This window comes from Aphelocoma coerulescens, chromosome 8 (genome assembly GCF_041296385.1).
Source record: "Aphelocoma coerulescens isolate FSJ_1873_10779 chromosome 8, UR_Acoe_1.0, whole genome shotgun sequence".
NCBI lineage: Eukaryota > Metazoa > Chordata > Aves > Passeriformes > Corvidae > Aphelocoma > Aphelocoma coerulescens.
This window is the reverse complement of record NC_091022.1, coordinates 24,396,313-24,409,499: the sequence shown is the minus strand read 5'-3', so window position 1 is coordinate 24,409,499 and position 13,187 is coordinate 24,396,313. Positions and strand designations below refer to the sequence as shown.

The following is a 13,187-nucleotide window of genomic DNA, read 5'->3' as shown; positions in this document are numbered from 1 at the left end:
AATGGTCTCAATATGCTCTTTCTTTCTTTCTTTCTTTCTTTCTTTCTTTCTTTCTTTCTTTCTTTCTTTCTTTCTTTCTTTCTTTCTTTCTTTCTTTCTTTCTTTCTTTCTTTCTTTCTTTCTTTCTTTCTTTCTTTCTTTCTTTCTTTCTTTCTTTCTTTCTTTCTTTCTTTCTTTCTTTCTTTCTTTCTTTCTTTCTTTCTTTCTTTCTTTCTTTCTTTCTTTCTTTCCTTTCTTTCCTTTCTTTCTTTCTTTCTTTCCTGTTACTGTTCTCCAGCTTCCAACATTCCCTGCTTGCCTACAGGAGACCAGTGAAAGCCCAGCTTGCTGCTGTAAGCTTTGTGCCCAGCCATGGAGCAGCTGGGAACATCCCAGTCCCTCACCCTCAGGGCACTGGAGTCTCAGCTGTCACTCAGTGGGGACAGACCTGGGCAAGACACCAGACATGATGGAAGAAGTAGGGATGCTCCTGGACTCCTGGTGAAGAACTAAGAGCTCTCTGCAGCACCCTTTCTGATCATGTCTCTGTCTTGCTGGACAAGTTCTAAGTAGGATTCATACAACCCGCTTGGCTATGGAAAGGCTAAAGGAAAATAGTGCAATACCCACAGAAGTGGGGAAAATGTGGGAATGATCAGGAGAGAAAGCAGCCCCTGCTGTCAGAGGTCTGAGGATTGCTATGGGAGTTCTCTGTTCCCATCCTATCGCAGTTGATTCAGGAAAAGCCAGCAGGGTCCTGGGTGAGCAAGGTGAAAAAGAGCTGATAGAGGCAGACCCTCACCTCTCAACTGATGCTCGTGGTATTTGGAAAGGTGCAGCTTAGGCAGTGGCAAGTTTCTTAGCAGCTGTTATGTTCTGTGAGTGCCAGTGGAGTTGGCCTGGAACTGAGGAAAGTGTTATGCTGCCAATGGATATTCCAGGCTGAAATGAGTCAGAAACTGGAGAGTTCCCAGAAAACATTTATTCAGCCCTCTGAGCCAGATTGGACAAGTTCCCCGGAGGGGTCCAGTGCATTTCACTATGATTTCAGTATTTTGTAAAATGTCTTTAGAATTCTTTCAGAGCAGCATAGTTAATACGCCTCGTTTTGCAAATCATTTTAAAAAGAGCATCAGAGTGTTTGGTTTCAAATACATGAACACAAGACACAGCTGTCAGGATTCATTCTTTGTCATTTTAATCAAGGCTGACTTAAAAATATTTCTTACCAAATTGGAGAGAAAACAGTTCAGTTATAAAAATTTCTGACAAGAGCCAGCCTGCTTGAGAGCTGAACCTGCTGACAGTGAATCAGGGCAGTTTTGCTCTTGTAAGCAAGGATGGTGCAGCTCTTGCTGGGGACACGAGGGGACTCTCTGACTTGGTTTAACTGCCTTTTTCTGGGACGGTCCAAAGTGAAGGACATGTTGTGGATGCCACAATGGAATCCCAGATCAAAAATCCCACAGGCTGACTCTTCCTGTGAAAAGGGTCATGGTTGTCATCTGAACTCCACTAGTGGGTTTGACCTTGGACCTGGATCAACTCAGGTGACAAAACCAACATGGAGGAGTGAATATCGACCTGCAAGTCAGGCAGGTCTGTCTCCTCTGCTATGGACTTGAGACTGGACTTGGGACATCCCTCTACTTCCCTCCTTTACGTTCCCTCGGATTTGTGGCCTTGTGGTGGCAGGAGGAGCCATACCTCAGATTCATGAAGGATGTGGAGATGCTGGCACATTGATAGGAAAAGGGTTTTCCCCAGCAGCATCCAGCCATCTGGAAATGCAGCTGTGCCTGCTGAAAAAGCTGTCCTTTGAAATGCCAAGTCAGTCCGGACACAGCTGTGTCTGTCTCTGTTAAACATTTACCAAGTGTCTAAAGGGCAGGATCAGGGCACAGATCCCAGTGCACAGGCGGGTGTGGGAGGCCAGTGCCCTGACACTTCCCAGCACAGGGAGGAAACCCTCCCACATCTGCTCAGCCCATCACAGAGGTTGCAGTGCTGTCACACAGGCAAAGAACCCACCTCTGCCTCAGGAACTGCTTGCATGGATTCCTGGAGGCTGGATGAGGACTGGGAGAGGGCTGGGCATTGCTCCATGCTGACTCTGCTCACATACACCTTCTGGAAGCTCCTGTTGCAGCCAGCACCATGGAGCAGGAGAAGGATGAGCTGCAGGCACATCCTCAAGCTGCAGCACTTGTCACACCAGCAGTGCCATAGCTGAGGGAGCATCCCCCAAGGAAGGGTGCTGCTGGAAGGGACACAGGAAAAGGCCAGCTCAGTTTGTTACCACCTTGCTGCCAGCTCCAGAATGTTTCCTTGAGGGCGCCAAAGGCAATTTTGTTCAGAGTCCATAAATTTCTCTAGTTAAGAACTAAGATAAGAACATTCCCAGCTGACACAAATTGTGAGAGAAAACAGCAGTGAACTCTTACAAGTGCTAAGAACAGACATGACAATGGAAAACTGAGCACTAGAGGACCACGTAGCCCTGAAGGGAGAAGGCTCTTCAGCCTCCTATCCAAATCCAGTTCCACACTCTGCTGGAAGCTTGCAAAGTTTTGTAATGCACAATGTAATAAAAACACTTTTCCCAAGGAGGGGACCCACAGGGAGGACCCACCATCCAAAAGCAACAGAGGAGATTGCAGACAGACCATGGCTGATGTTGGCTGGATTGTTGCCTTCAGCTCAGTGTGTGGTTCTTGGTGCTTGTAGTGAGAGGTATCTGTGCTGGAAAGATGTCAGACACCGGCCATTCCAATGTCTGGTGGAAAGCACTTGCTTCTGGCCTGCAAGCCTACGGGATTTTCCACTGCTGAGGCAATACCAGCATGCCTTGTCACAGGGTGGAACAGCCCCTCCTTCTGGTGCCTGAGGACACCACAGCAGTGCCCAAACAGCCTCTGGCCACCAAGGCAGCAGCAGAAGGGGCTTGGTGAGCCCAGGGTACCCCACAGATATGCATCCCCTCGGCATGCCACTCCCCAGCCCTGTGCAGGGAAGACTTCTTATTTCAAGCTGGTTTTCCTCTTCTCCCATTGTCCTCTCAGGCTGGAAATAGGAGGAAGCAGGAAATAGGAGAGCAGCTATTCCCTTGCTTCATTTGTTCAGTTGACCCTACGGTCTTCCCCAGCGGAGAACCTCCCACAGCCCAGAAAGCCCCTATAAACCCAACACCCCAATGAACCCAAGGTTCATTGGCCAAACTTTGCATTCTCCATTTCATGGTTAATCATTTTCACTGCACGCTCCACCTACAGTAGCTTTGCAGGGGTCAACTTTGGGCTGAACTATCTGAACTATTTGCTGACCCAGGATAGTGGTGCTGGGGGGAGGGATGGGCTGGGGGAGTTAGGGAAGGTCTCCTGCACCTGCCTTGCTTTTCTTCCTCATTCCATCCCTGGAGACCAGAAACACACACGATGGTCCAGCAGCTGCTGAGACAGCTCCTGCCAGAGAGGAAGGTGAACACTTCTGCTGCCCTTGCCCTGCTTGGCGGCTCCGTGGCAGCCCTGGTGCTCTGGAAATGGCTGGGCAAAAAGATGATCCAGAAGAAAATGGAAGAGGCTCGGAGGACTCGGGATGAGGGTATGAAGAAAATGGCAAAGGCTGTCCAGCAGTTCAGGGAGCAGGTAACCCGTCCTTCTGGGGGGTCTGAGTCCCACTGGGGTGTCTGCTGATGTTGTCCTTCAGCTCCTCTGTCCAGCTCATGGCCCCATAGCTTTTATAAGGAGGAGATGTGCCAGCAGCCCTCAACAAGAGGAAGGGTGCCTTGGGAGAAAGGGACATCACTGCCCTCCTCAAGCTGGATGAGACGTGGTAGGAGTCTACAGCTTGGGCAATGTGAATTACTCACTGAGATGAGGTTTCTGAACAACTCAGATCATGCACTGGAACTTCATTGATGTAAACGCCAATTCTTTCACGATCTGCAAATGTCTCTTGCCTATAATGGGTAGAAGCAAGAAAGATTTTTCCTCTACTTAAGTTTGCACATCTGTTCACAGTCCTATACCTTTGTATCTGAAACCTGGGCTCTGAACGGCTCTTGGGGTGTCTCCAAAAGAACTTTTGCAGTGCTCCCAGTCAGGAACACTGCAAAACACCTCCCATCAGGCTGCCCAGAAGGTGCCTGGTCTAACTTAACACTAATGAAGCACAGGGTTTTCAGTGTCCCCTGGGAGCAACCAGGAGGTGATGTGGGGGTGACTGACCCAGGCATCCAACCAGCATAGCCCTGAATTCCTACTGCAACTCTCATTTCTAACCACCTTTCCATTCTGCTCCATTCACTTCTGAATATGTACTGGGTAAACCAGCTCATGTTTACACAGGTAGCATACCTGGAGATAAAGCCTCCAAGTGATACATATCTCTACAGCCTTTTTTCTTAAATACATATCTATATACATATAAATATATTATATGAAACCTCTAAAAACCTGGTGGCACTGAGAACTGCCAGTCTTCTTTACCTGAGTAGGCCACCTGTGAGTCCCTGCTGACTTCCTCGCAGTTTGATGGGCTTGAGCTATTAAATGTTTTTTCTCAGCCTGGGCTGTTCTGCACTGCTTGTACCTGTTCTGAGGGATGAAAGGACAGCCTGAGACTTGTGTACAAGGACTTTGGTACCTCCTACCCTGGGCAGTGCTTGTTCAGCTGAGGTTATGTTTTGGTCAGTGGGTAAATCCCACTGTGCCAGGAGGAAGGCATTGCTATGTCCTCTGCTGCAGTGGATGGACAAAGCCCTTCTACACCTGGGTTCCTGTGTTTGCATCCTGTTTGTGACATCCAAACTCAGGATAAAACACTTGGCAGCTCAAGGTCTGAGCCCCCACGTGCAGGATCTGCCTTTCCAGCTAGCTCTGTTGATAATGTTGACAAAACTTAACAACCCTATCCCCTGAGCCAAAGGGTAACTGGAGCAGCTGCCCTGGATCCCCCTCATCTTCCCCCTCTCTGCAGGTCCCCAGTGTCCAAACAGATGCCATCCTGTCCCTGCCCCTGCTGGAACTCACTGGAAGACTCCAGGAAGGGTCTCTGTCCCCCAGGACTGTCCTCTACACCTACTTAGAGAAGGTGAGTGTCCATCCACAGTGAGATGGACAAAGCAAATCTTTTACATTCTCCATACCATGGTGTGTGTGCTGGTGGCTGAAAAGGCTCGTTGGAGCTGGATTATGACCAGCCTTTAATATAGCAGCTATTTAGAGAAAAACATGCTGTGTCTCCTGGGTCAGATCCACCACTGGGAGAGTCCTTTGAGATGGCTTGAGCTGGGATGATCTGGGGATAGGGTTATTTATGCCACATTTTGTAGATCAAGGTAGCTACTGAATGCAGCTGTGTAACGATGCTGTTCTTATCTAACCCCTGTTCCTCCACACGTCCAACAAAGGCCCTGGAAGTGACCCAGCAGACAAACTGCTTGCGACACTTTATCCCAGAGTGTGAGGAGCAGCTCCAGGAGATACAGCGGCACAAGGAGAAAGGGCTGCTCTACGGCATCCCTGTCAGCATCAAGGATCACATCGGCCACAAGGTTCTTCCCTTTGTGCTTGTGGAGTGTCCCATCATGGGCTGGGCTGGATGCTGAAGTGGTGGGACACAGGGAATGGGGAAGGGGCCCAATCCCTCCTTGCCTGCAGCACAGGAAACCTGTCTGTGTCTGAGGCAGCTGCAACCCAGGAGGCACTCACTCACTCCCTCACTCACTCACTCACTCCCTCACTCACTCACTCACTCACTCCACACCCAGTGGGATGGGGGGAGAGAGAATAGAAAGGCTAAAAGTGAGAAAACTTGTGGGTTGAGATAAAGACAGTTTATTAGGTAAACTGTGAACACAAGAAAAGCAAAACAAGGAATTAATTCACCACGGGCAGGCAGGTGTTCAGCCACCTCCAGGAGAGCAGGGCTCCATCACGTGTGATGGTAACTGGGAAAGGCAAACGCCATCACCCCAAAAATCTCCACAAAATCTCCCCTTCCTTCTTCTTCCCCCAGCTTTATATGCTGAGCATGACTCCATATGGTATGGAATGTCCCTCTGGTCACTTGGGATCAGCTATTCTGCCTGACCCCTCCCAGTTTCTTGTGCACCCCCAGCCTGCTCACTGGTGAGGCAGTACAAGAAGCCCTGTGCAAGCCCTGCTCAGTGATAACAATAACATCCCTGTGTTATCAACACTGTTTATAGCACACAGTCCAAAACACAGCCCTGAAGTAGCTACTATGAAGAAAATAAACTCTACCCTGGCCAAAAGCAGCACAAACCTCCATCAGCAGAAAAAAAACCAGGGGTGAATAGTTACAGACACAAATGATTTCTCCTCTGATACATGACACAGTACAGGCTGCACTAAGGTTGAGGGCTCTTGCCCAAAGCAAGCCCCAAATACCAAGGCTAACTGAAAAAGGGTCACACTCTGTTTACCTGGGATTATTCCTTCCCTGGACATCCACTGATGGATTCACTTGGACAGCAGGGTGCTGGGTTTGCTCCTGAGCGAGTGCACCTGTGGAGAAGGGAGTTGCATTTGGGTCACGGGAGAAAAGGAGCATGGAAAAGAGCAAGGAGAGCTTCGGGAGAAGCTTTAACCCAGCTCTCTGCCAAGGATGGAAGGAGAGGGTGTTCTTGGCCCTTTGAGCAAGGGCTTGCAAGGGAGTGTGTTGGTACCAAACACACAACCCCTGAAGGAACACCGGATGATCCTTCCAAAAGAGCAAGGGAACTGCACTGACCGTGTCCCTTGTCACTTCTCCTCTCTGCAGGGGCACTTGGCAACCTGTGGGCTTGTGCAGTGCCTGGGCACTCTGATGGAGGAAGACAGCGTCCTGGTCAAGGTCCTGAAGAGACAAGGGGCCATCCCATTTGCAATGACCAACGTGCCACAATCCCTCTTCAGGTGACACACATCATTAAAAATCTTCCCTCTGGTTGTGCTTCTGAAGGAAAAACCCAGCCTGTAGGCCCCTGGACAAGCTCCTCCCTGGCTCCTGAGATGTGTCCTGGAGAGCCCCTCATCCATTATCTGGCAAAAATCTCAACTGAAAGAGCTGTCAGATAAGATTAAGAGGGGAAGAACCTACCATGGGTTAAGAGAAATCAAGTGCACTTGTGCATGGGAGGGAGAGCAGAGGCTCGTGGGAATGAGCCGTGTCCTGAGGGACTTACGGGATGGAAGGATGGGGTTGGCTCTGCCACACGGGCTCCCTGCAAGGGAAAGCAAACAAACCCAAGGCATTCAGCTGTCCCTCACAGCCTGTTCCCTGGCTTTTTTCTCTCCAGCTATGACTGCAGCAACCCCATCTTTGGCCAGACCTTGAACCCTCTCAACCACCAGAAGAGCCCTGGGGGCTCCTCGGGCGGGGAGGGAGCTCTGATTGCGGGGGGAGGCTCCATCCTGGGCATCGGCTCCGACATCGGCGGCAGCATCCGCCTGCCCTCCAGCTTCTGCGGGCTCTGTGGCCTCAAACCCACGGCTGAGAGGCTCAGGTGGGTGCTGGGTCTGCCCTTCCAACCCTCCTCATGGTCAAGCTTGGCCGAAGGGGCAAAGTACTGGGGGAGTACTTGGAGGGAGGAGAGAGAGTGGCTCCTAAAGGGTGGCTTGCTTTGCTCAAAACCTCTCCCAGGAGACAGCATGGTTAGATTTTGTGGGAAATGGGCACATTTTCATTGTAAATCTAGCCTGGAGTTAAAAGTAAAAGGGGGTTAAAGCAGTTAAATAATGCCAAAAGGGAACAGGTTTGGTTAAAACAAAACTAAGATTTGTTGGGGTTTAGGTTTGTTTGTTTGTTTGTTTGTTTGTTTTATTTTGGCCAAAAGTTCCTGTTTTGCACTACTCAATTCGAATTTTTGAAATAAGTTCTTTCTGTTTCTGGTCCTGAGCTGGAGACCCCACTACACTATTCAAACACACTGGGAATATTTCCCCATTACTGAAACGACAATATACTGCTTTTTCTTCTCCCACAGCCTATCTGGAGTGACTGGCCCTATCAATGGCATCCTGGCAGGTACATGAATTATCAATTCATTTTCCCTGTATCCTGTGGAGAGCCTGATGTTCTCCTGCAGGCCAGAAGAAAACCTGAGACAACAAAGGCCTGCCTGGAGTCCATCTGAAACACCCCTCACTGCCTGCTCACCCCAGTGTGGCTGTGCAGAGGGGTGGGACGGTGTTTGGCACATCCATCTGCTCAGTGTGGGTGTTTGCTCTTGTCCCATACAGTCCCTTGTGCACTGGGGCCCATGGCAAGGGACGTGGACAGCCTGGCCCTGTGCATGAAGGCGCTACTGTGCCAGGAGATGTTCCAGCTGGACCCCTCCGTGCCCCCCATCCCCTTCAATGAGGAGGTGAGGCTTTCAGTCAGCAAGCTCTGGTTCCCCCCAGGGTGCTACACACCTTCCTGAAGGGTCCAGTTACCTCTACAATACTGGTTTTCAGTAAAATAGCTCTCTTTGAGGGCACAATTCACAATTCTCATGAAAAAAAAATAGACAAATCAGTAGTTACCCTGTCTGTCTTCTCAGCTGGAATGCAGCTTATTGAATTGAGAGAATCCAGGAAAGAGTGGGGAAGAAAGCAACACTGGGAGCAAATAGCTGGAGATCTTTAGGGAAAGATGAGACAGGATCAGAAACTGCTGCAGAAAATCTCTTAGCTGAGGGCATTTACTTTCCCTCTGCAGCAGAGCAGCTTCAGGAGGTTTTTCCACCTCCATCCTTTGCAGCAGTGGTTGAATGTACTGATTTGGAGTAGCTGGGCTTTTTCTGAAGGGTGGGATGAAGAGGGGTCTGCAAAAAAAGGCAGGGGTACACATTTGGAAAGGGCATCTATAATTAGATAACCAGAAAATTAGTCACTCCTTAACATTTGGAGCTCTTCCCCCTTCTGCAGTGGGTGTCAGTGTGGGAGCAGACCTACCCCCAGCAGGGTGGGTGTCACAAATGAGTGATGTAGGTCACCTAAAGAGTCACCAGCAAAGGCATTGGAATAATCAGGTTTTAACATAAATTTGCAGAAGGGTGACAAAGTTCGATGACAGGGTTCACTCTGTTACTCATTACGAAGACAGAGCATCCAGAGGAAAATCAGCTCTGGAATGATTTGCAGGGAGCCTAGGGATGCAAAGGACAAGGGTGCAAAGGGCAGGGATAACCCTCCCATTGAACCACGAGGTTCAGAAAGGACCCCCTTGCTTTCTGAACTCCTGACAGAATCTAAGTACAGCTGAGTCCAATCCTAGTCCCAGATTGGCCAACAGTTCATATCTAAGAGTTTAACAGGGAACTACAAGGAGTAGGGGAGACCCTCCCACTGCATCACAAGGTTCAGAGAGGCCCCCCCCTTGCTTTCTTGATGGATCATGGGTGTGGCTGGATCCAGTCTTGATCCCAGACCTGGTCCATGGTGTATGTTTAAAGGATTTTCACAGCAATCCCATTAGAAATAGGAACACTAAAGTGGTGTCTCCTTGCTCCAGGTGTACTCCAGCTCCACTCCCCTGCGGGTCGGGTACTACGACACTGACGGCTACTTCCCGCTGCCCCCCTGCATGAGGAGGGCAGTGAAGGAAACCAGGCGTGCTCTGCAGGCAGCTGGGCACCAGGTGAGCACCACCACCCCCTGCTCTTCTCCCCAGGGTGTCCCCAGCCTCGCTCCACGCTGAGGAAATCACCCTTCAGAAACCAGACGCAGCTCCCAAGCCCAGCTGTGGGAAAAATGACCTGGCAGAGGTATGGGATTAGGTTACCCCAGCCATGTAACACCAGGCAGAGACACCCCTGCTTGGGGGAGCAGTGCATCTCATGGGCAACCAGCAGGAATAATCTCATGGGGAGATGGCTGGATGGAAAAGCGTTGAGGCAGGGCTTCTCTTGGCATGTGGAGCCCAGGGAGGTGCTTCTCTGCCTTTGAGGAATATCCACATTTGGGTCTTGGAAACTCTCCACATCCCCAGGCCGCAACATAATCTTGTGTTTTGGTGCAGCTGGTGCCCTTCTCTCCTCCTCGGATCCCCTATGTCATGACTGAACTGTTTTTTAAGACGTTTTTTGCTGATGGAGGCCGTGCCTGGTTGGACGTGTTGTAAGTAGGAGCCCTCTGGCAGCAGTGCTGCCAACACCTGCAGCCCCACTCCGTGAGCACGGCACAAGCACAACGAGCCCAGCTCTCCCACCCCAAACAGGAAACACCCAGGCCTCTGAGAAAGGGCAAACAACTTCTGTGGCATGACCCCATCCTCTTGTCATCTCTCAGCACAGGAGATATTGTAGATCCAGGCTTGAAACCACAAGTGAATTCCTGCAAGATGCCGAGGCTGGTGAAGAAGCTGCTGGCTCTGCTTCTTAAGCCTCTGGTGAGTCCCTGTCCCTCAGGAGAGGAATGGGAGCTTCCCAGGGTGACACAAGTAACTGCACCCCCACTACATGTCCCTAAGGAACCTCCTGCCTTTCCAGTTTCCCCGCCTGGCTGCCTACCTGAGTGCCTTGGCAGGAATGAGGTAAGATGGCATTGTCCCCATGGATGTCCATGGAAATGGGTGGTACCTTCTCCTCTAGGCATCCATGACTGCGGGGGACTGGATTCACAACAGGCTGTGATCAGCTCTCTGCAGGGGTTGTCCTTCATTGCTGGACATGGCTTCACTACCTCTAGTGATATCCTGGCAGGAATGAGGCACTTGATTGGATAAGGTCATTACAGGAAGCCTGTGGAAGAGATGAGTATTAAATCCAGGCCCATCAGGGAAACCTTCTCTCCAGCACTTCCAGACATTTGCTGCTTAATTGCTTGGCCAGATGCCAAAGGAAACTTTAGGAAGACTGTGAAACCTGTATTGTTTTAAGCAATTGCCAAAATCAGCAGGGCTTATCAACCCAGAGGACTATTTAAGCAATTCCTCATCCTCTTAAAGCTTAAAGATGTTGCTATGATTTCCACTTGCAGGTCAGTGAAGGAGATGTGGAATCATCACCATCAAATACAGGTGTGTTTTGAGGACTTTACTCTCTGGCATCATGCCACAAGTTGAGGCTTTGTGGCAAGCACCAGGTCAGAAAGTCATCGGTTTGGAAAGGGATTGTGCAGAGGAGGGATTGCTGGGGAGGAGACAAGATGGAGGGAAAGGCACGAAGAAGGGTAGGAATGGGTAGATGGGCTTTTGAGTCAGCCCAGACAGGACTTCATTGGTTGCCTGCAGTGCTCATGCCAAGGCACAATGAAGGCTGTCCTGGGAGTGGGGATGGCTGAAATGAGACCTTTCAAATTCCTGGCCACGGTCTGGCCACATGCTGTGGAGGCAAACACACGCTCCTCTGCCTCATCCCTCAAGCACTGCTGCCTGCTGCTGCCTCCTCAGCTGTGCCTGGAGAGGCTGAGATGCTCCAGGCATGGACAAGGCTCCATGGCATCCCCCTCTCCTCGCCCAGGTGTACCGCTCCCAGTTCATCGCCCGGTGGAAGGAACTGCAGCTGGATGTTGTACTGTGCCCTGTCCTGGGGCCAGCCTTCACCACGGGATACCCTGGGAAACTCCTCAGTAAGTGAGTCTGGGGCCTTCCCAGGAGGGCAGAGAACCACAGTGTCTGAGACTGGAGGGAAACATCCACCACCATGGAGCTTCACTGCCCACCCAAGCATTTTATGGGAATTGGGAAGGAAAAGTAACTATAAAGAGCTCTCTGAGCAGGTGGAGACAGACACATAGTTCTCAGGGGCTTCAGTGAATATGGAATGTGTAAGTTTGAAGTAAGACAGGAGGCTGTGACTGCCTGCATCCTCTCCTGCTCCTCTCAGCTGCCATCTCCTCCACAATGCTGTACAACGTCTTGAACTTCCCCGCTGGGGTTGTTCCTGTCAGCACCGTGACAGAGGCTGATGAGGAAGAGCTAAAACTTTACCAAGGATGCTGTGATGACCCCTGGGACCAGACACTGAAACAGGTATGGGAAGTGGTGGAGCAGAGACTGCTGATGGAAGTTCAGGTAACAGTTTCAATGATATCAAGGGCTCCTAAATATCTCCATCAGCATGGGCACAGTGCAAAAAAATTCGTATCTTTTTTATACACCCTTGCTAATCCCCAAATCCACCTTGAATACACCCCTTGCTTTTCTCCCAAGCCCCCAAATGGTTAAGTGACTAAGCTTTGGGGAGACTAAAGGATCTCCCCCAGGCTGGGTAGGCTGAAGCCAGCAAGGAACCATGCAGCAAAGCTTCTGGGAGCAGGTCCTTGCAACAGCCACAGCCCACAGCACTGCACTGCACTTTCCTCCTGCTCCATGACGCCTTCAACCAGGCCCAGGCTGTCACTGGAGCATGGATCAGGAATGAGGATGCTGAAGGAAAAGGGATCTGCCTACAAGACAGCTCAAAGCAGAGCTGGCTGGGGTGTGTGCGGGGGAAGGTGTCTCAAACATGTTACCCTAGATTTGGCAAGCATTTCCATCACAGAAGAGCAAGAACCTTCCCTCTGCCCACACATTAACAGGGCTCAAACTCCAACCTCCCCACTCTCTGGGTTGAGCCACAGGCCTAAACCAAGTCCCCAAAATCTGCTGGAGGTCTGAGCCCCCCAGATGACCCCTCACTGCTTGTGCACCCACTGCAGGCTGTGTCAGGAGCCGTGGGGCTGCCCGTGGCCGTGCAGTGCGTGGCCTTGCCGTGGCAGGAGGAGCTGTGCCTGCGCTTCATGAAGGAGGTGGAGACCCTCAGCCGTGACAAGAGAGTGGCATAGTCACCATGGTCCCCAAGGAGAAGGGACAGCGCTGCACGACTGCCACCAGCAGTGCAGAGACTACACTGAGGAGGGGAGGGGAAGGAAACGCCACCTCCTGACCCCTCTCCTTGCCAATAAGGAACCAAGGACGCCCTGCAGGAACTGGCTTAAGACAGGTTCAAACAGTGATAAATCTAGGAGCTGCACCTTCCTGCAGGGATGGCCATGGATGTGGGTTCAGCCCTTCACCCCCATTTCCGTCAGTGCTGCCTCTCACAGAAGCAGGGCGGTGCTGTGAGGGAAGGATTACAGAAATTCAATGGTATTTTCTTTCTGGCACTGGAGTAACTTCATAGGGATGTATGTAACTGTGGGCTGCCCCATGAGGAATACAGCCATGTCCATCACTTCCCATCCCTGTATTTTGCTCACAAAAATAAAAATGTAACTATTAAGCAACTCTTATAATGA

General features: G+C 50.7%; 1 protein-coding gene across 1 annotated transcript; it reads left to right on the top strand.

Annotated features, from left to right (window-relative positions):
* Nucleotides 1–3,283: 3,283 nt before the first annotated feature.
* LOC138114166 (vitamin D3 hydroxylase-associated protein-like) lies at nucleotides 3,284–13,184 on the top strand. The gene is made up of 15 exons (XM_069023327.1): nucleotides 3,284–3,623; nucleotides 4,957–5,070; nucleotides 5,390–5,533; nucleotides 6,766–6,899; nucleotides 7,283–7,489; nucleotides 7,970–8,010; nucleotides 8,226–8,350; nucleotides 9,481–9,606; nucleotides 9,988–10,085; nucleotides 10,257–10,356; nucleotides 10,457–10,500; nucleotides 10,947–10,986; nucleotides 11,429–11,537; nucleotides 11,795–11,940; nucleotides 12,609–13,184. Exons 1-15 carry the CDS (start codon nucleotides 3,414–3,416, stop codon nucleotides 12,732–12,734), a joined length of 1,764 nt encoding a protein of 587 aa, XP_068879428.1. The 5' UTR covers nucleotides 3,284–3,413; the 3' UTR covers nucleotides 12,735–13,184.
* Nucleotides 13,185–13,187: the final 3 nt, after the last annotated feature.